The sequence below is a fragment of the Dermacentor silvarum genome, chromosome 3 (assembly GCF_013339745.2).
Source record: "Dermacentor silvarum isolate Dsil-2018 chromosome 3, BIME_Dsil_1.4, whole genome shotgun sequence".
Lineage (NCBI taxonomy): Eukaryota > Metazoa > Arthropoda > Arachnida > Ixodida > Ixodidae > Dermacentor > Dermacentor silvarum.
In genome coordinates this window covers 86,462,969-86,486,188 of record NC_051156.1, presented here as the reverse complement: position 1 = coordinate 86,486,188, position 23,220 = coordinate 86,462,969, and the positions used below count along the sequence as shown (strand labels likewise).

Here is a 23,220-nt window from a genome sequence, read left to right as displayed (position 1 = left end):
GGACGCGCGCGCGCCTCTGTCAGGTCCGAGCCTGGCCGCCACGTTCCCTGTCAGCTTCGGGAGTATACGAATATAGTTGGACGCATCTCTAATATGCAAGCCGGCGAGGGATAGAGTACGTCGTCCGCGCCGCTCGCGTTCTCTGTAAGTCTTTTCTACGCTGGCCGCCGACAGACTTTGCAGACAGAGCAGCGAACTTCGTATACCGGCGCCTGTATTGCCGTAGGCGACTCCACCGCTTTTGTCCGCTCGGCGAAGCGGGAGAAGGCAAAAACCGAAAAATGAGGTGAGGGGGAGAGGGGGGAGCCATCCGCTGCACGCGAGATGGAAATGGCTCCGTCGCCTCTGGCGGTGGTGCTCGCGCGACAACACAAGCAGCTGTGCGAGACACACCGGCAACGGGGAAAAGAAAGAGCAAGCAAGCGGGAACGGCCCGTGGCTCCTTGCGCGAAAGTGTGCTCTACAAACCAACGCGGAAGCACAAAACTTCTTTGACGTCGATACTCGCAGCGGGATCGCACGGAAGGCGACGGCGAATAGAATAGGGGTGCACGCGGGAAGGGCGGCGAAATGACCGCCGGAAAGGAGAGCGCTTCGACGTGGACTCCCAAACTAGCCACGTCCCACCTCGATACGTCACGGCAGAGAGACGTCCTCGACGACGTCCTCAGCTCTTGCGGTGCATCCCAAGCAAGGCACAAGACACTATCTATCTATCTATCTATCTATCTATCTATCTATCTATCTATCTATCTATCTATCTATCTATCTATCTATCTATCTATCTATCTATCTATCTATCTATCTATCTATCTATCTATCTATCTAATCTATCTATCTATCTATCTATCTATCTATCTATCTATCTACATATGCGTAGCGTACGCAAAGGTTCCGCAGTACGTGGTTCATCAACAACGTTGTCCACGCCTCGCGCGTATGGTTGTACGCGCTTACTGCAGACAAGGCAACCGCTCGCTGGCGGTGCGAATGAGGCGTGTGCCAGTCGGCACTTCTCTGCAACCGTTCCTCTCCTCAGCGGAGCTCCGCGCACGAGTCCAGCGCGAGCCGGCGGCTGCTCTTTGATCAGACCGATATACATTGAGCCGTGAAAGGAGGAAGTGGTGTTGTGGGGGGGAGGGAGGGGGGAGGGGAGAGTCTCGATCGGCCGGCGTTGTCCCTTCGGGTTCGTGCTCTTGCGAGGGCTGCGCACGGTACACACGTGCCGTCCACGCATACGTACCGGCTGTCTATATGTGCGCGCGACGATGTGCACGAGCGTGGCCTTCGCGACCCGCAGTGACGCGCGGCCCATACGCGGCACACGCCGCGTCACGGTCACGTCACGCCGAGCCCCGTGAAGGGGACCCCCGCGGTGACGGCGACCGCTACGGGCACATCGACGTCGCGGGGCCCGCACGTATACGAAGCTCCGGATGCTTCAGCCGCGGCGGCCGGATCCCGTCACGCTTTTCTGCGTGCGTGGCCCATGCGCGCCGTCGAAGCTCAAGTTCGGTTGAAGCCACCGGTGATGGCCGGCACTTTGCCGCGATAAATACCGGGTGCAACAGCGAGGGTTCATGCCCCGAAAGCCCTTACCTTTATCGTTAAATGCGGTAAGAAGAATGTCATCTTGAAATGTCTTGCAGCATGAAAACAGAAACAAAACGAGGGACGAGCCAGGAAGGCGTCTTCTCGCGGTGCAAGGCGTTCGAAATGACCTAAAACCAACTATCCCACAGACAAGCCATCACGAAGAAAAATATTTTTTCCGCCCATTCTTTTATTGAGAAACATAGACACAATGTTGGAAGACAGTCTGGCAGCCATCTCCGAAGGGGCGGCGCACTTGGCCCGCCTGCCTAAATGAGAAAGGAACCGAAAATTCGTAGCAGTACTCCGTAGTTGTAAATAATCGCTAAAGAAAAATAGCGTTCCCAGCAAACACTCAATAACGATTTGCCTAAAGCGATTAGCAGTGCGTGTTGTATCCGCATAACTGTTTTTGGACGGTTCGTTGCGTTGAACGTCCTCTAAACTTGCATGGTTAACTCAATGGTTTAATTAATGCGCAGTGTAATCTTTATTTAGCGATAGACAATTAAATAAACTGCTGAGGACGCCGTCTAAAATTCATGACGTCATGATGAGCATGTGCGTAAACTTTAGCCCAACGTGGACCGTTCGTCTTTAATTTTTTTGTATTTGTTCTAGCTTACCATACCTCCTTTCATGGTAAGCATTTTCATTATGGCATTACAGAAGCGTAATTTAATAATACAGTTGAGCACGATGTTCCTTTTAAGTATCCCTTTAAGAAGTTATGATCTACACCTAGTAATAGTTATCTGCAGGTTAGCGCTCACATGAAGCAAGTTCCGAAGTTACGTACGGCAGAAGCGCAACATTGTTGAAGTGCCGCATATACGTCTAAATGCACCTGAAGGACTTCCATTTGGAGATTTCGGCTGATCTATAGGCGAGGCTTTTCGAGGCGAAAGTCGGATTATCTAGTGACCGTCGAGGACGCAAAAGTAAAATAATATTGGCTCCGACCTAGAATAGTAGGGTGCTGTACATTATGTTTATTTGAATAACCTTAAAGCAGTGACTAAACGAAAAGAAAACAAAAAGTACTCGGTTTCCTAACAGGCGATGTTTTCCGATATGGGACGTGCACAACGCACGTGCGTAACGAATACCGTTCGTTGCAGCTGGCTTCTCCGCAATAGGGGTGTTAGTGCGGAGAAGCCCACTAAAGTTGTTCTTTTTTTTTTTATCGGCATCCTATTCATATTAGAAGTGCATACGTGTGATGCTGTTACCGTGGTGGTGTTAAGCGTTGTTATGAATGTCCATTATTTGTAAATATGCAAATAAGTGAGTGCACCGAACTTGGGGTCCAACCTCAGCTACGCCTGCATATGCTAGGACCCGTGCTCAACGGAGTACACCGCCACGTCATCCAGCCGCTGCATATGATAGGATGATATATTGTGCCGAGAAGTAGCGTATACGAGGCGCGCGCCACATGATTATGATCTTGATGATGATTATTACAGCGTCAACGATGTGGACACGCGACAACTGGTGCGCCTCTGAGGCATTGCAGATGACAAAAATAGGTGTAACGTATTTGGAAGGCGCGTCTCGGCGTTGGTGGAAGTATGGCGGCTAATAGGCTAGTCGCGAAGCATTCAAAATAGTTGCCAAAGAAGAGGCAAGCAGATTTATATCGAAGGCTCTGACAGAGGGCACTATGTTTTCGGTGGCTGTTTGATTATCGCTTTTAAGATCAAGAGGCACCACCTGTCTGAAAAAACAAACAAAAAACAAATGTGTCATTACTACGTGGTCATACATGAAAAAAAAGTTGTGCGTGTATCAATGGCAGTTCGTCTTTGAATTTTATTCTCCTCCTCATGTTCGGTTTCCCGTAATGGTGTTCAGAGGGGCGCACAAACACGCACACCACACGTGTACATTTAAAGAAGAACTGTGGGCCGGAGTGTTCCGCAAGCAAGCGCGCACGAAGGAATGCACGTACGTGTGTGTACTACATGCGTACGCGCTCACATATGCAAACACGGGCAGACACGTGACTCACACCCCACGCTGCGCCAAGTCGTATACGACACATCTGCGGCTGCGCGGAAGAGGCCAGGAAGCGACCGCGGCCCATTTCCTTCTCGTCCCTCCTCCTGGCACACGGAAGCCTCGGCGTGCGCGTCCAAGTGGCGCGCAAATTGCAGGTTGCCGCCGCCGCCGCTCCCTCCTCCTCCTCCTCCCCATCCCCGCAACAACCCCGAAATTACGGCCGCCCGCTCGGGCGAGCAGCGCGATGCGCAAGAGAGCAGCGCCGATGGGTCCTCCGCTCGACGGCGCGCGTAATCTGGTAGACGCCGCCACCCCTTTTTCCTTGCTTATATTTTTATTATCATCGCCTTCTCTCGCTGCAGCCTCTGTACGCGCGCTACCCTCGACGCAAACATCTAGAAGGAAAGGGCGCGCGCGAGAGTGGGTCGAAACGCTTCCTACGCGACGCTATACTCCGCCGTTGCCGCAGCAGCACGCCTATAGTACACGTTGCGGCATGATAGGACCGCGCGAACCTATCAATATGGGGCCGGCCACGATACGCGCGTGGATTTTCTGGCTCCTACGCTCGGAGGCTGCCTTGCGCACGCAACCACTGTCTGTTGGCGTGGCGCAGACCTGTTGCACCTGTTACGCTTCGGCAGTTCGCGTGCGCGCATATTGCGTAACCCTGCCGCGTGGACTTTGGTTATGCTGAAGTAATTTTTGGCAAAGTATACTTGCGAATAAGAGCACCGGTAGCGTGGTTTATGCGTACTGTTCGGAAATGTTGACTTGGCACCGTGAACGTAGTTAAGAAACTCTACTTTTTTCCTTCCTCGGAAGGCCCGTTAAGCTCAACATTAACTTGGGTGGCGTACAGCTCACCGTCGACGCAAGCGTAAAGAGAACCACGTGAAGGAACTACATCAGTTAAAAAAAAGTGAACATAGCTCGCAACACACGGGTCTGCAGGAATAGATTACGACATCGGTGCGGAAATAATACATCATATTGGTCATTTCCGTATTTGAGAGCAACGCGGTGACCTATTAGTATCTCCTCTCGAAAATCCTACTGTCATACCAACAATGCTCACAGTTCTAAACTGACGACATCTGGCGCTCTGCCCAGGAAATAATTTACCTAGCAGTAAAATGTGCTAGCGACAAATGCTAAAGAGCGGCGCGGGAGAGCTGTTGTCTTTCAGGTCCTTAAATTCCTCACTGGCCCGCGGAGAATTCGCTAAATACGAACGAGTGAAACGAATAGCCTGCAGTGTTTGACCTTTTAACTTCTCTTCGCGTATGTGTACCAGTGCTTCGGGTCTCACGGTCAGTTTCGTCGTGCCAGGAGTGGCGGAGCGCGGCCGTGCGAGCTAGCCACGCCAAAAAAAAGGGGGGCGCGAGCGACGCGGTTTTATACCGCGAGGCGGTCGCGGAACGCGCCGTCGCTGCGGCCGCAGTTCGGCAGCGCGAGCGGTGGCCGGCTTGAGCCGAAGGCGCTCCATAAATCTTCCGGCTGACCTCCCCACCCTTCGCCCTGGTCGTGGCTGAGGCCTCGCTCGTCCGTTCTGCGAGCCGAGAAACCGGCCGCCCCGAGGGATAGAAGAACAGAAAGCGCAGAATCGACAGCGCCGCGCGTACATACGAGGAAAGAAAGAAGTAAAACTTCAGCGCAAAAGAGCGAGAAAGGGCGGGGGGGACCGTGAAGATCGACGGCCATTTCCTCCGGGGCAGCTTCTAGGGAAGAAATGACGATAGCGAGAGCAGGAAGAGATGATAGAAAGAAGAAAAAAAAAAGAAAGATGATCAAGAAGAAAGGAACCGGCGAAATCGGCTGAAAGCGGGCCGGCCGACCGACCGGCTGGCTGCCGGCGTTGGTTAGGCGAGGAATTAAGCGAGAGGTGGAGTACGATAAAGGAGCAGCGAAAACAAGTATACGGAGACGCACGCCTGCTGCTCCTCAAAGTAAGAAAGAAAAGAGATGCGACTGCATTGAAGCACCGCCTCCTCCTTTTTTTCCCTCCTGCTGCTGCTCCTGCTGGCGGAACGACGCGGCCGTGTACACCGGGGGGACAGGAGGGGGAGGCGGCATAAAAACGATGAGACGCCGATCAACAAGCGCTGTTTAGAGGCACTGCCGCGCAGCAGCAGCGGTGGCAGGAAGTCGAAGTCAGGGGTGTGCGCGCTTCCAATGAGCGAAGGGACCCTCGTCGGAGCATGAAGAAGGCGCGTAGGGGAGATGGGAGGAGGGGGGGATCGAAGGCACCATGTGCGTGTCGAGCGGCGGCGACGTCGAAGAGCAGCCACCGCTGGGACTCCGCCTGTCGCGGTGCCGAGGGCGGCTCATTTTGGCGCACGCATCAACATTGGCGGCGGGGCCCCACCGATGACGGCAGCACCTTGTAAGTGTGCGTGTATGAAGCGGGGTTGCTGGGTAGGGCGAGAGTGGTGCTCCTTACGACGGGGCTGGTCACTTCTAAAAGAGCTGGACCGCTCCTCGATGGGCGGGACGACGCGCCGCTCTTTGCAGTCGCACGCCTCGGGCCCCCGCGAAAGATTACGCGAGCTAGCAGCTTTGGGGCGGCGAGGCCTCAGAAGGACGGGGTCCCGCGCGTCAACTCCTCGCTCGCGTGTGTGCGTGCTCGAGGGCGATGGCGCGCGTGCTCCAGTGAGCGTGTATGTGCGTGCGCAACGTGGGTACACACACACTCCTAATCTGGCCTCCCTCCCATCCCCTCGTCATTACGCCGCTTTCGCGTCTCTTCGCCAGGCCGCGTTCGGCCTTGTCAGAGCTTGCGGGGCCGCAAACAAACTGCCAGGGGTACGGGCCTCCCAAAAGGTGCCGGCACGCTGGAAGATCGGCGTGGCGGCGGGTTCGACGATCGACTTCGTGGCTTGCACTCAACACGGCGAGCCAGCTTGCCTGTAGGTACCTTGTGTCCTTTCGGGGAACGACCGACGAAGAGACGGAAACAAACCCTTCCGTTTGGATAAATGCACGGACTCGTCTGGTCGGGACGAAGTCCGCATCGATAGATTGGAGCGGGGCTGACGTTCACCGCTGTTTTATTTTCAAAGTGCAGACAAGCGAAGCGCCTTAGTCCAGATCCGTTACCTGTTTTCCCCGAATTATTACCCCGCGAGACCGAACGAGTGCTACTTGGTATGTGTGTCGGTCATCCGCGCGAGAGAATATATACAGGGATGTACAACCTCAATTATAAATGACGGGGGAAATCCCATTCTTCAGGGAAATTTCTCGGGACGTTCCGATCATTTGAGTGAATCAGTTATTGTGTAGATTTCGGCACTCCGCCATAATTCTTACCACCGTGAGAAAGACGACGGCGACACACACCCAAAAAAAGACACAATTTGCAGTTTTGTAGTCACATTATTCACACTTAACGATAGCCGCGACGCCTTATAGAACCTTATGTATATTTCTCCTACAATGCAAAACTTGACTTTATAATATTCAGCTATGCAGCAGGTAGCGCCTGTACGAAGTTTACCTTCGCATCATGTGACGATTGAAGTGGCTGTGGGTCTGCTTTATTCTGCCGACGCAGGCACAAACGAAACGCCGAAGAATCAAGAAGCTCATCTATACCAAGATTTTCCAAGCTGAAGATAAATAGATTTCGCGGCACTGGAATAGTGGATTATTTCATTTTATTGGGAAAGGAACGAACACAGACCGCAGAGTCGCATGCAACTATATTCTAAACTTTTGGTGGACATCTGAGTTGTCCCGGGAGGCCAAGCAGAAAAAGAAATACCCCAAAGAGTGGAGAGAATGTATAGGCAAATTGTGATCTTTGGGTAGAAGAACAAAGGAAATAAGGAACATGGACAAACAGCATAAGAACACTTAATATCAGAAGTGCGTGCAATATTGAGCATAAGGAAATGGGCGTACGGTATACAAGACGACGCAAAATTGTTTGGCCTTACACTCACACACTAAAGCGCATCTGCACCAATCACGTTGTTGGGCAGCTGAGACGTTCAACAGCGGCCCAGATTTACGATGCGTCGTACGTACCCGAGAAAACGTGCTCGATGCCTGGACGAACTGCATATAACAGTTTTACCCTTGTGAAATGTCGGCACCAGAGCCTGAGCCATCCCGTGTTCGAGCACTCTCGATTATAGAAGTCTAGCGGCATTCCCGTGCCTACACCACTGGGAAAACTATACAACAAAACATGTGGGGCATTCTCCCGGCATCGCGCATGTGAAAAAACCTTGGACACTTTTGCCTCGCTCTGTTTTTGCTTTCTCTCTGGAGAGAAAGCTAAAACAACAGTCCCGCCTGCCTCTCCCTCTCTCTGCTCCACGCAAGGGGTGGAGCGACGTCGATATTTCGCCCGGGCGGTGGTAATTGATGAGTTCGTTTTGTGTCGGGGGGCCCCCCCTTCGTATCGCAGCCGGGAATCGGCCGCAGGCGGCGTCGGTGGCGGTGGTGCGGTAGCCACAAGCCGCCTATGGCTGCAGCTACTCCGCCTCGGTGTACACTGACTGCCGTCGCTCAAGGTCGCTCCTTGCCAGGACGGCCGCCCGCCTCTGTTCATACACGCACACAGACTCGATCGCCTTACGCAATCGTGCGACAGGCCGCGCACGTCGACTGCACAGCAGGCGCAACACGCTCGCTAACGCGCAGGTGCGCGTGTGGAATCCTGGGAAGCTTTTTTTTTTTATACGGCTACCTCGTTCGAACGAGAGATAGGCAGCCGCGGAAGCCGTGGAGAGCCTGTCGAAATTTCGTGCGTTTCGTACACGCTCGGCTTACAGATTTATCCTGTGTTTCTGTTGACCCAATAGACTTTCTGTTAAGATGCGATTGAGTATAATGCGCACAGCCTAGCGTGGGTTTGTCTGGCAATGTTATCGACCGTCGCTTTAAATCGATATAGAAATTCAGCTGCGTTTGTGTTGACTTACCATTGATTGCAGTGGACTTTCTGTTGAGATGCGAGTGAATGCCATTAGTGCTTTTTGCGAAGGGTGGCTGCGGAGTAGTTTCATACGACAACGTTACGTGAACTAAGCGCAGTACGTTGACGTACTGCGCTTTACATCACAAACTTGTATTAACCTTTCAAAACTTATGGGCAGTTGTCATTGACACAACGTTTGCAGACTTCCGCGAGTTGCTATCTACTCTTATATTCGTAGGCAATTTACGCAAATACGGTTAACGAAGAACGTGAGTTGTAAGGCAGTGTCCGTACACACCGAATATAGAAAAGGGCTCCGTGTTAATACTGCTTAGCGCTGTCTGTCGCGTGAGTTCTGATATCAGCACAAAAGTAAGCTTTCGTATTTCCGTTCACTCCCCTTTGACATTCCGTACCCGCCGAGGCAGGAATCTGAACCCGAAACCATATCTAGAGCAGAACGCCATAGGCACTGCGTCAACATGGTGAGCGTATAGGTTATGTCGACACGCGCCCAGGTCCATAGAGCGCTAAAGTCGTGCGCAGCAGTTAAAACAAGTGCCATGCCATATACCAGCTGATGCCGACCTGATCACTGCGTGGCTCTTGTCTGTCGTTGTTCTCTCCCCTTAACTCCCTCAGATGTACACAGACACACGCTTCCTTTGTTTCGCAGCGTATAGCGCTTAAGCCTTTAGCAAAGTCTATGTAAAAATTCTATTGAGTTTCAATTGAGTTCTTGTTGCCGTCACCAGATTTCCTGCTGAGATGCAGTGTATAGGATGTATTCGTGGACGATTCTTGCGAGGGAGTGCTCTAGAGAGAGGTGTGGACGTTGGCGACGCATAGCGCATGTATAACTGCGTCCTTGGACATGAGGCTGAATGCGCGGGCACGAGGAAAGAAAGGTCTGTTCTCTCGCATAGTCGCGGTGGCAACAGCGTGGGGGCCAGCGGCGCTGCTGCAGAATGCAGGCCGCGCGCGTCGCCATGCCTGCAGTAGGTTGGCAGGCTGCATGCATGCAGCGAATAAGGCGCGCGCAAGAAAGTGCCGGTGCCGTGATGAATGCCGCCATTAATGCGACCACTCGGCCAGCACAATGTTATCGCCGGTCGAGAATCTGCGCCCGGCGCGGCCTCGCGTGTGATATTCGCGCTGCGTGTGTGTGTGTACACAGGCACGCCATACTGTGCGGGCACGAGCGGGTCGCGTTGCGCCAGAGTAAATATATGTGCACGCGTGCCCCTGCTACCTCGCGCAGGCGCACTTAGTCACACGGGACTGTTCGTATATACAGCTAGTAGCTGTACGAGCAGCCCCGGATGACTGAGTGCGAGAAAAGCGGAGAACCCTTGCTGTTTTGGAGGAATGGCACCATTTTGTGGGAGCCTGTCAATGCGCTTTCTTGTTGCCGAAGTGTGCAGCGCTGAATTTTAAGTGCTGTTGCCGCGTATAGTGAGAATTTTCGTGCATGTTGGAAGTATATAGGTTTAAAAACAAACGCTGCGAAAGAGAGCAGGAACAAGTGTATACCCTCGTCAGCTTACCGGCTGTCCGTTGGCATAGAGGTTCAACTGAACCGACTCGCCGTTCTTGTTTCAGCGCTGGAAATAACCGCACGGCGTAATAAAGCGTGTCTCTCCTTCGCTATACATCTGTCTTATGCACAGTTGAGCTGTTACTGCTGCGTCGAAAAGCCTATACGTATGCACTATTTTGTCAGGAATAGAGAAGCCATCTGGATGCGATCTTCATTTGCATGCGACGTTACGACATGCCGCGTTGAGAGGGCGCGAAAGAGAAACAACGAAAAAAAAAAGAGGGGGGGGGGGGTGAATCGCGAGCTAGATTTTGCTAGACGGATATTTATTGCGCGTTTAAAAAGTTGTAGATGTTGTCAATAGCGAGTCAATTAAGTGTACCGCGTAATACCAGTATATTGACTTAATTTATACTGAACGAAACGAACACACTTACATGCGCAAGTACCTGTATACAATGTTATATAAAACTTTTTTCCATCTGCTACACCCAAAAGAAATTATGTATACCTGCGTGGTTGAACGAGTTAAATGCTTAACTGCAGAAGTAGCGAGGAGTAAGAGTGCAACCGCGCACGATGAATTTGGGAATATTGTTCGCGTTCTTCAAGCGAATTACGTACGCCTTCGAGGTGTCGGACATTTTTGTTTTAACGCACGCGCGCGAACCCCAGTTTATGCGGGCTTGATTTACGAGCGTCCCCGTATAGATCGTTCGGAGGCCGTCGACGTCGTCGGATAACCGTGCTTTGCTGAAAGCATATCCATCAGTTATTTCACCAGTACGTCGTCCGAGATAGCTCGGTCCTTAACCAGGGGCAATTACGGTGACCTAAAGGAGAAAGTAATTAACGGCGGGGAAGTCAGCCAAGCGTACGTCCGGTGTATACCTATACACCCTAGGCGGAGCAAGGGATATTAAGTGATGCAGAGAGTAAGATAAAGGCCAGATAAAGTGAGCACTACATATATATATATATATATATATATATATATATAGAGAGAGAGAGAGAGAGAGAGAGAGAGCCAGTTCGCGTACGCGGAGCTGTACGTTGCAGAAAGTAGCTGATGTCAGTCAACTTCAGGAAAATTTCAACAATAATATATATATATATATATATATATATATATATATATATATATACGGTCTGCATAGCTTTGTCATTGAGATTGTTGCTGAATCTTGGTGTTCTTATGCATGTGGTTCGGAGTGTATAAGACGATGGTCGTCGGAACGCTTCCAGCCGATTAGGAAGCGCATGACACTTTTGATTGTTTATCAGCACTGCAAACAGAAGGGGACAGACACAAGCGCTGTTCTTCCAACAGGTCACGTGCGTCGCCTTGGCGGGGCTTTCGCTTTCACTGTTGCTGACTGACGTGTAAGAGTGCATGATAGAAAAAAAAGAAAAAGGAAAAACCACTGCCTACAAACTCTTATAGCACAAAGGCCTATTCAGCTATGTATAGCAGTATATTAAACTGTGATGTCGATCATCCCACAGCATTATGCGTCCTTTTCCAGCGATGAAGAAATGTAATCAATGGCGGCGCAGAGGATGAGTTCACGCGCAGTGCACACTGCAAGAATCGTGACGATGGCGACAAGGGTGTTGATACGATCATCAAGGAATCGCTTCTTTTTCTCCAGTGCATCCATGTCGCATTCTCCAACATGACTGTCACCTTTGCGCCACCCTTATAGAATGCAGATGGTCGGCGTCTAATGCGTGGTCCTCCCCCTCTCTGTCCCCTTCCCCCGTGCAATCGCAGGTTACGTGGGCTACTGCGGCGGCGTCGCCTCGAGTCCTGACAAAGGGCTGAAGCCGCAGTTCCCTGCCTGGGGTCCGCCACTCAGGCCGTGCCACATACCTCCCCCTTACGCAAGTACGCACATAACCTTCTGGTTTCGCCGTGGTTAAATGACAACAGCCACATGAGACGTGTCTTTGGCGTCAGGGTGCACCGCCCGGCATCGGAGAGTCCGTTTCGCGCTTCGCGATCACGATGCTCTTGTCCCGGCCGAAATGTGTATACCATGTTTACAGGGATTAACGTGCATACCGCGTCGAACACATTTAGGTTACGTCTACAGCGCGGTTGAAATGGAATGGCGTGGAATGGCCGCGCTGACGCAGGTTGACGAGACGCGTGGCATGACGCGGGTTCCGCGGTACGACGTGCGGCCTTTAAATATGGGAAAGATCCGGCACTTGGAACCAGACGGAACATGACCTTAACGCGTTGGCTCTCGTACGCCGAATTGTACCCATGAAGAATGTTATTCCATATCCGTTACCTTTGCGCAGAAAATAGGCCAGGAATAATTTCAATATAGTGGACGCTTCTTATACTTCACTTAGGAAGACGCCAGGCATGTTCTATTATATCTGTATAGGCTGGCTACTTTCACACTTTCCAAAGCAGATTCGCTGGACAAAACACGCAAGCTGTGGATTCAATATTAAGTTTGCGTAGCTATACGGGGGACCTGTGAACAGTTGTGCCGTCCGTACCATCAGTGTATGCTTTCGCGCTATACGTATCGGACCAACAAATTGGCGTTCAACGTGAAAGTCGTCTGCAGTCCGTCTCTCGCTGCTTCAATCTGGACATTCTATATCGCAATTTTGTTGTCTCTGCTGATTTGAGCGTCAGGTGGTTCTGCAGTGTCGTCAACTCTCATTGTAATCTTTCTTGCTCCATACGCGCATTTGACCTGTTGAATTTCAATCTCAAATGGTCGCCGCGAACAGTCCCTGTGGATATGTTTTCGACGTCTATAGAAGTCGCCACTCTTGCCTGTCGGGAAAATCAATGTCTTCTGGCGGTTATTACGATAAATTAAGCTCATATACCTACCTCACTGTTCGTTCCACAGCTGCACAAAACTACGTCGATAATTTTCGGAGGCACCTGGGACTGCGCTCGTGACGCCAGTCGCAAAGCGCACGTCTTGTTGCATTTGGAAGTGTTATTCTTCGCTTCTGTGCATGAAATACAGGTTTGATTTCCCTATTCGAAAGCGTTCAATGTAGCGCCGCTGCATGACACGGACACACTGCAAACAAGGAACGGGACGCACTCCTCCGTGTACGTTTAATATCGCCGTATACGTATACATTGAACGCTTTCGTGATGACAGACAAGTGGCAACCCTGATTGACGTCCTTTTCCCCGACTCTCTCTCTCTCTCGCAGTGCTCGGTCCTTCGGGCTCCCCGGGTGACGCGACGCTCGACCTGGACGACCCGTCGGACGGCGCCGACGCCGACCTCTTGCTCCGCGACCAGGACAGGGACTCGAGCGTGGAGCGGGAGCTGACGCCCGGCGGCGGGGCGGCCTCGCCCTCGGCCTGCGGCGGCGGCGCCAAGGGGGGCGGCAATGCCTCGGTGGCCAACGGTCCCAAGCCGGACCCCGGCGGCGGCGGGGGTTCGGGTCCCGAGGGCGCCGGCGGGCCGGCGACGGGCGACGAGGCCCAGGGGGGCACCAAACGCCGCGGACCGCGCACCACCATCAAGGCCAAGCAGCTGGAGACGCTCAAGGCGGCCTTTGCAGCCACACCCAAGCCGACGCGCCACATCAGGGAGCAGCTGGCGCAGGAGACCGGACTGAACATGCGAGTCATCCAGGTGCGTGCATGCATGCATCTACGTATATACCGCGTGCACCTCTCTCCCTCTCTCACTTCCGTCCTCTTGTTGGAAGAGAGCGTTGCGGAGTCTTAGACAAGACGCGAACCGCTGGGTCGGCGGTGCACTGCACAGCCGGCTGTTGCGTGCAGCGGGATCCTGCGGTGAGACATGTCTCTGATACGCTGTCAGCTGGTTGGCCACTCATCAGAGAGAGAGAACCTTTGGGAGTGCGTGAAAAGCGAGGACAACGACCAGCGTGTTTGTCGTCTTTCTCCGATATCCGCCTTGTTCTCGTCTCCCTCGCCATTTGTTCATTAAGCTCCGCTCTCTTCATAATGAAATTCACTCTGGCTTCGCGCCAAGCTATACTCATGAATCTGCGTCCGAATTACCTCGTTCTTTTGACTCATATGAGTCACCATGAAACCCGACCATGATCACAAATGGCCGGTATTCTTTCGTTTTGACTGAAAGGGCCCTTCTCGGTGTAAAGTATATATATATATATATATAAGGAAAATGAAAAAAGGGGTTTTGGAATACCTTCACGCTTACACAGAGGGACTGTGCAGGGCGGAACAGTGAAACAGGGAAGCACACGTCTGCTTGCTTTGTTGTAGAATTACTGCGCTCAAACCAAACGCCGCGGTCTATAAAAAACGAGCGGCCACAATCGCTTGTTTACCTAATTGGAAACCAATACTGAAACCTAATCGTTCGCAAATTTAATAGGCGCTCACTGAGCGGGATTCACTAAACTCCACAGGATATGTAGTATAAGCGTTCGAAGAGCATATCGTTCGAACACGTGAAACTCCCGGTGTTTCGTTTTCGCCGCTGCCTCGGTTGAATGAGCGTGTTGCTCCTGTAGTCGAAGCTTTGCACACCACTGCACACAACCGCCGAGGTAGAACCCTGTGAGAGTGCCCCCCTTTCTGGCTTGTTTCCGCCGTTGGCTGTGCACCAGCGCGGCCCGTGCGTGGTGGACGTTGGTGTTCGTCTTATCGCACCGCGCGCTCGCATCACGATCGGAGGCGACGGCGGCAATGTGAAAGTCACGACTTCGAGGGAAGCCCGCCTGCTGCCTGCCCCGCGGGCTGTTTGTGGGCCGACGAGGCTACGGCAGCGAGCAGACGCGTACACACGTGAGGACGACCACGTTCTAAACGGCATGTATACGTTACGTCATGCGCCGCGGGATTCCTCGAACTGAGAGTGTATTTTTCTTCGCTTAATACATCTACGGCACGCTTCGTTGGCGCCGCAGGGCTTGCAGGCATGCAGGCGTTTGTAGTCTGCTTTTTCTTGTATGGTTTGACGGTCAAGTTGGGGCTATAGCTGAATACAGGCGTTAATGCAGGCTGCGCGATTAATTTGTTGCTTTTCACAGCCGGCGTAGCCGTACGTGGCGGCGACTTCTGTAAGCAAATGTAGTAATGAGGCAATGAGCGATGAGCAACTTGAGCGATGGGACGACGAATGATAATCGTAACTTTAAGAGGAAGGAGGGCAGTGGTGTTGATTAGAGCGAATGCGGGTAACCGGCGTTCTATATATAGCTGAGATTATAAGAGGAAGAAATGGCCCTGTAATGTGTATAGGCAGATTACCAGTGGTCTGTTAAAGCCTCACAGAATGGATGCCAAGGGAAAGGAAACGCAGTCGATGACGGCAGAGGATTAGATGGTGTGACGCGATTAGAAACAATTAATTGGCGAGTTAGCGGCAAATGCGAGGGAAATGCGTTAGCATTATACGTCGCGCCTCCTTCAGGTCCCGGATCCATCATTTAAACCGCGGTCACCGGAATTGAAGAGTGTTGTTCAGAACCTCATTCATAAGCTGGACGTCGTGTTGCGCTCGCTGCAGCCTCCCAGTTTCGGTATCCCGCGCGCTCTGATAGCCGAAATTCGTCGTGCCACACCTCCCCACTGGTAATCGCATTTTTCCAGATCCTAAATTTGACGTGACTTGTACAGAGAGCTTGCTTTAATTTTCCAATTACGATGAGCCGTCTGAAATTAAAAGTTTAGAAAGTATTTAATATAGCTTTGTTAATTAGCGACTAATTACCACGTATCAAGCGTCTACTTAGTCAAACCAACCCGTGGTCGCTACCGCGCTGACGGCACGTCTCCGAAGGAACTGTCCTTTTATATCATAACGACTATTTTTAAATATTACTGAAAGTCTTCTTAGAAACACCCTGCGTATACATATATGCGAAGCCATAATGTCACAGTGTGTTTCGTTTGGGCCACTGTTGGAGGACGGAGAAGCACGCATATACGCGGGCCCGTAGGCGTGCACTGTAGTAGTATATGCTTTATAATGGAGTGGTTTAGTATAGCCCCGTGCTAACAGATGCTCAGCTGGCGCTTGACCATTTCGACAGACCCCAAGCGGTGTTGCTTGGCTCGTCGTGAACTTTCGCGAGCCGCTGTTAACTAAAAGCAATGCGACGGGCCTCGTGAGCTATAGGACCGTCATCGCACGAGGCCACAGCGGCTGAGGGCATCGCAGCGTCGTTGCACACGTGTATAGGCGTGACCGTGGCTGTGAGAGCGGCGGTGGCCGAAATGAGCGGCTGATGCGGGCTCTATATCCGGCGCTCTTAAACTGCAAATGCACAGGGCGCCTGCTCGCGTTGCGTGTCGCCTGCCGCGTTCACCGCGGGGATTAGTGCGTTCACTCCGGCGTGAGTTACATCTGCGCGAGGAGAAAACAATGAGAAAAAAAAAATAGAAGACGTGTACAGCCTGGGCAAAGCAGTGTGGGCGAACGGCGAGGGTTAACGAGTGAAGCATCCCCCCACCGCGGCCCAACCCATGCGCGTCGAGCCGGAATGCGCATGATTCTTCTTCGCCACCACCGGGGGCACGAGCACGCACGCACAGACGCACGAAATTGGGTCCTCCGGGAAGGCATCGGGGGCGGGCCCGCAGCAGCCAGCCAGCTCCGTTTCCCACACGGCCCAGGCCGAAGCTTACCACAGCGGAGGGAACGAAAGGCTGGGAGGGGAGAAACGCGAAAAAAAAAAAAAAAACGGCCCGACGTTACAGGACGACGACTGACTGCGGCCTCGGCCGACCAGAACAGCCCGGGCGCATCGCTCAGGGCCGGGGCAGCGCAGACTCCGCCGCGTTGCTGCTTCTTCTCGGTGGCGTGTGCGCGCGCGCGGGCGCGCTAGTGTGCGTGGCCGCGCGCCGGTCGGCGTAGCGCGCGCGAGGGGAGGAGCTGTCAGGTGGACAACGCGGATGCGGGGAGGCGTAACAAATGGCGCCGGCAACTCCCCTTCGGCCCGCAAGCTCTTCTCGCTGAGCCGCCGCGGCGGATCCTCTCCGGCTCGCTCTGCTTTTTTTTTTTTTTTTTTCTCGCCGGCTGAAGAAGGGGAGGTTCCGCTGACCCCTCGAGGCCTCGATGGGGAGGCACCACTTCTTTTTTCTCAGACGTTCGTCTCGCGGCAGTCCCCAGTCTGCGGCGCAGCTGCGTGAGAGAGCGAGAGCGCATGTACTACAACAACACATGTGTGACTCCTCGGCCGAACGCAAGAAAGCACCCACACCACCACCACCACTGGCCGGCCGGCTCGCTCGCACGAACGCGAGTTCTGCTAATTGTTTCTCTCCACAGCCGCGGCCCATTCGTTGCTCGTCCGCCGCATCGTTTCTTCTCCTCCTCCGCGGCGAACATTCGTGTGAGAGTGTCTTGTTGTTTTGTGTGTGTGTGTTTGGGTTTCGGTTCACCGAGTTGCTTTGTCTCTCCGAGACCTCGGTTCATCCTCCGCTGCGCTCTTTCTCCCTTCTCTCTTTCCCCGCACTCCCGGCTGTCGTATGGATCTCGGCTGCCGAGCCGTTTATAACCCCGCGGGCGCGTCAGGTGCGGGCGGCTGCGAGCTGCAGACACCCGCCGGATTCATTACCTGCGCGCGCACGGCCATGCATAAGTCTAGGCCGGCCGCCGCGACGGCCAGTCTGTGTACTCTGACGAAGGCAGCGTTTCCGGCGTGGGATCCGCGCAAGCACGAAGAAGCTAGCTGCGCCCTGCGCCATATATACTGTACACACGTTTAGTCAGGGCGTGCAAGCTATCGGAGAGGGTGCTGTGTATATACCGATGCGCATGCGCAGCGCCGGCCGCTCTGAAACGTCGAAACGAACCACTCGACCAACATCCTGAGAAATCCTGAACAGCCAGGGGCCAAATTAAAATTTACTCGAATTTGATCGGTGACGAGCCTGCGCGGGACACGTTAGCGCATGGCGTGTCTTCTGTGCAGCTGTAGCGTAAACTTCTTTGCCTCCTGCTGAAAATTTCAATTTTTTAGGAAATCCTTCTTTCTGCACTTCTGAATAAGATAGAGAAAGATGCAGAGGGACTGAAGTTCCGTGTCTGCAGTACGTCTACAAAAAAAAGAAAAGTTGTTTTAGAAACTTCAACGGCGACTTTCTACATCCTATAGCATACAATATCGAACCCGTTGAACTGTGTGGTATAGTTATACAGAAGTTCTTGGCGAATATCCAGACCGATGTGCTACATCGTCTATGCGTACATACATGCAGCTTCCATGTTTCTTCATCTGGAGATAGCCTTTAGAGCACGCGCATACCCATAACATACAACATATTTTTTTACACGTTCCCTTACCGCTCTTGCAAAGTACGCTGAGACAATCTTCCTCGGACCTATACCTCTGTTATGAGTACCTCTCCGCGCCCTCCTTAGTAAACAGAAATAATAATTCAAAGAAAAGCTCTCTCGCAAATATCCGACGTCACATTCGCCGTTTCTAATACATCAAATCGCATATGCGTCACTGTATTGCCCTTGCATCATTCAGGACATATAATAAGGACGCCGGAATGAATACATTCCTCCTTATAAAGCTTCTACACAAATCTACATACAAGCTCAACCCTACAGATGTTTGCGCGCGTTTGATACCTAGCTGAATACCCTCGTGCTTCACATATCTTGCGAAGATCAATCACGGATGTTACGATGCCTTCATATGAAAACACGTCGTCAGTGGCATAAGCCATATGTACCCTCTTTAATATACGGTGTTTCCATGCGCCCCAAACGATGTATCGGAACGTAAACCTCGCAGAGCTAACGCACTTTGTAATTTTTTATTTTGCGAATTCACGCTACCGGGGAGCCGCATTAGGCCCACGTGAGAGCGAAAGGAAATGTATGTGTTCATGGAGGAGGCGTCGAAGAGCATGGCGCCGTGTGGAAAGGTGCAAATGACACGTTACAGTGTCAAGCCGCGCTCTAAACTTTGTCATCTGCGCGCGTTCCTCTACATCGACTTCTGCGATTAGCCAGAAACGTATACACGCGCGCTGCCTGCGTGGATTCAGCGCTCGCGAACAAGCACGCCGACGGTGGCGCAGAGAAGTGTCCGCCCCTCCGCGCTCTCTTTGGAGTATGGGGCGGAAAATGACCGCCATCGTATAGAGGACCACACGTATACCGGCACAGGCCACACGGCAAGTGACACAACAATGTGCGCTGCCCGGCAGCTCTCTCCAAAATTACAACGGAGGGCATGAGCGCGATGTACTGCCGGGCTGTCTGTGTTTAGACGTGTGTGCATGTTTTCGTGTGTCCGTGCTGGTTGTATGCGTATTGTTTGTGTATGTTCGTCTGTGCGCTTGTATACCTCCGTGTGTATGTGTGCGCGCGCCCGTGCAAGTATGCATGTGTGTGTGCGTGCGTGTACATCTGCGTGCGTGCGTGTGTGTGTGTGTGTGTGTGTGTGTGTGTGTGTGTGTGTGTGTGGTGTGTGTGTGTGTGTGTGTGTGTGTGTGTGTGTGTGTGTGCGTGTGTGTGTGTGTGTGTGTGTGTGTGTGTGTGTGTGTGTGTGTGTGTGTGTGTGTGTGTGTGTGTGTGTGTGTGTGGTGTGTGTGTGTGCGCGCGTTCAGCGATTGTACTGAAGTGCGTGTAAACAACACCTTTTGTCTGTACCGTACATATGCGTATATCGGCGAGCGAGGCCTGTTGCCGGGTTGCCTGCAGTATTGGCCACACGCACCAACCGTAATCCCGCGCATCGATCGTCCGCGGGGGTTCGGCGGCGACCCGACCGAGCCTCGATGTGGCGGCGACAATCGGATTTGCACGCCGCTATTTTCCATCGTGCGAAGGAGGAGGGGGTATTTGGCAGCCACGCTAAAATTGTGCTTTATTTCCCCCTTTCTTTTTCTTTTCGCGAGCGATGGACGAGGCGTGCGTGGATGAAGTAGCATTATGAAGGGGCAGATCGAGGTGGAGGCAGAATCTCCGTGATTTTTTGCCATCCATGCTAACTTTCGCTGGTTGTTGTGGCGTGTGTCCGGCAATCCGGACCATGCGCAAGATATATATATATATATATATATATATATATATATATATATATATATATATACGCCACACGCCACAACAACCAGTGAAAGTTAGCATGGATGGCAAAAAAATCACGGAGATTCTGCCTCCGCCAATGTGTGTGTCCGGCAATCCGGACCCTGCGCAAGATGTATATATGTGTATATATGTGTGTGTGTGCGTGTGTGTGTGTGCGTGTGTGCGTGTGTGTGTGTGTGTGTGTGTGTGTGTGTGTGTGTGTGTGTGTGTTTGTTTGTGTGTGTGTGTCTTTATAGGGTGTCGTATTCTGATGACATAGTGTTAATTAGTGCAGGCGTAAGTGATTTATATACATACTTGATATTCTTCTTCAATTTTCTTGCTCACTGTGTTTTTCTCGTGCCCGGGCGGAGCGTCGACCGTGTACACTCGCGAACGGAAGAAAATTCATTAGCATCGAAAAAGGCGTCGCTACAAAATAGCGGCCCGGATGGCTTAAGATCCATTTACTGTTCATAGCTGCACCACTGATTAGCCGCAAATCTGTCCGATTCCGCTACACCACACCACTTTTCTGCGTTAAAACTGAAGAACAGTGCTGACTTGTAAATCGAATCTCTGTAAATAACTGTCTCCTCAGCGCTTATAGCTATATGCACAGAATTGCCGCACTGCCTTCTCGAGTGTACCAGAAGGTTGCAAGCAAGTATAATAGCGCGAGACCCAATGTGCGTCCAAAACCATGCGTGAGTGCAAGGCTTGATCCTGCAGTGGCTGGATCATGCCTCGTACTCAGGTCTAGATGAGATCAGGTGACATCAACGAAACGCTCGACGCTTCCATACACGTACGCCCTATTTTCTCAGAGGCATCGACTACAGTTTGCCACTGGGATTTCGGCCACGTCAGAAGCCGGTTCATGCAACAATACCTCGCGTCGCTATATGCCCAATTGGTATACTTTTCACTTGACCTGCCGCGCGCGCCGTCATCCTTGCATATATAAGGACCTTATTGCGAATGCGGAATTAAGTCCCGACGCTGGCCCTATAGTCCTCCATATCAGAATCTTGGTTTTGGTTATTCGGCGAATCATATTCGTCTCTTCGTCTATAGTTTGCGCGGTAAATTTCTTTGAGAGAAGCCTCCGTAACGAGGGTGTTCTTTTTGCACCGAAGCTCGCTCGCTCGGTAAGTATAAAAAGCCTACAAAAGTGTGCAGAACCTTGAACCGCGAGTGGTACGTGGTCGCATTGGCTGGATGAAATCGATATTCTGATCTCTACATGACTTTAGTATGAAGACACACATATGCGCTTCGCTGCGTAGTGTTGGCAGAGAGCGCAAAAATACCCGAACAAAAGAAATGTTCGCAATTACGACATCACCAACATTGCTGGTAGTCGATTTTCTCAAACAGGGTCCACATTATCGTGCCGATGCGTTTGTTTCACAGCCGTATTCTATACGTATATACACGAAAGGTTAACGCGCCTGCTACTCTGTCACAGTTTACTGTGACAGAGTACTGTGACAGAGTAGCAGTAAATTGTAACCCCAATCCTATAGGATTGGGGTTACAATTTACTCCTACAAATCAGTGTTGACCACAGGGGGTTCTCCTTTTGTGGCCGCCTAAACATCTCCTACCAAGCGTTAAGAGGGACAAAAAAAAAGGGGGGGGGGGGAGAAACATAGAGAGGGGGTGGTGGTAAAAGAAGTGAAAGCTTTTTACTCCGTTTGCCCGCCCTGCGTGGCGCGCTCGCGAGGCATCAATTTTGCTGCTCGTCCATCACTGAAACCGCCGCTAGTTGCCGCCACCGGTCGAGACCGGACACAACCACCCGCTGCTGTTTCTCGCGTATTGCTTTCGTTCATTTGTTTAGTATTTATAATTCTTTACTTTTGTGGCTTCTTCTCACCGCCTTCAGTCGCTTGCCTTGCAAGCAGCGGGTGCGTCTTTTTCTTTCTTTCTTTTTTCTTTACTTCTTCTTTCGTCTTGATCTTCTTTCCTTTCGGTCCGGCGTATAGACGAGACGTTGTTGACACGTCGGTGGTTCAGAACACCGGCAGGAAGAACACCCGCTTTTTTTCTTCCATATTGTTTTTTTTTTCTTGCTTTGTTTTGTTTTGTCGTTTCACGGACGGGCGGCGGCAGGGGGTCAAGTGAAGCGGACGGAAGGAAGAGTCCGCCACGGCGCAGGAAGGGCGCGTTCGCGGTTCGAAGACAAGACAAGACGAGCCAAACGAAGAGAAAAAAAGAATCGAGTTAGGAGGCACACGCACTCACTCGCACAAACGTTGACGGGAAGCAAGAAAAGTATACCGACAAATACAGCGAAAGCGCGCGGCCTAAGCGGACGACTGCGTGCCTGTACAAAAGACGCTGACAGCACGCTCTGGTTCATAGGCCAGCGTGGTTCCACCCTTCTTGACCGCATGCCGAAAAAGCAAAGCGGTCCCGCCAAGCCTCCCCCCGCCTTTCGGCCTTTGCACGCTGCAGGAAAAGACCTCTCCTTTGCCGAAACGCGGCGGCGCGAATTCGGCTGCCGTTTGAAAGAATGGGTCTGGCGAGGCGGACGTAATTTTCGCTCGCTGGTTAAGTTCGCGCCTTCGTGCTTTTGTTGTTCCCCAAAAACTGTGCTGGAACACGGCTTATTGCTTACCTCGCGTGCTCACGTTAAGTCTGCCAGAACTCTACCATCTGCTGAGGCTCTTGTGCATCGCGTTTCTTTTTTTTTTTCTTCGAGGAGGAGGATGGGGGGGGGGGGGGGGGAGAGAATTGTTTCCCGACAGCTCAGAAAACATACAGAGCAACAGAGGAAGAACTGGTGGCGAGAAATTAGAACCAGGCAAAACAATGAACGAAGACGTAAATGTGTGATTTGCTATAGATAGTTGTACGCTTTAATGCGAAACAATTAGTTACGTCTTCTGTCGATATCTTCTTTACACCTCGTTTTTTTTTTCGTTTTGAAAGCATGACAGCCGATTGTTTAGGCATACTTGATAAGCGAGTCGAAATAAGCTTTTGTACGAGCTGGGAGGTGCTTTTTGTATAATATCTTACTGGGCTTCCGTAGAAGTAGTCGGAAAAAGAAGAAATATTGAATGGGAGAGATATATGTTGAGTATGTTGTTGTAGAGTTAATTTAAGACAAATTA

General features: G+C 51.8%; 1 protein-coding gene across 2 annotated transcripts in view; it reads left to right on the top strand.

The window, feature by feature from the left end:
* The window catches only part of LOC119445561 (LIM/homeobox protein Lhx5), a 171,466-nt gene that overhangs the window by 99,992 nt on the left and 48,254 nt on the right, over positions 1-23,220 (top strand). The window contains exons 3-4 of one of the 2 annotated variants that reach the window (XM_037709828.2): positions 11,842-11,955; positions 13,269-13,699. In XM_037709828.2, the coding sequence (XP_037565756.1) occupies positions 11,842-11,955; positions 13,269-13,699 (545 nt within the window). The remainder of the gene's footprint in view (positions 1-11,841; positions 11,956-13,268; positions 13,700-23,220) is intronic. The other variant, XM_049663404.1, reaches the window with a different exon arrangement.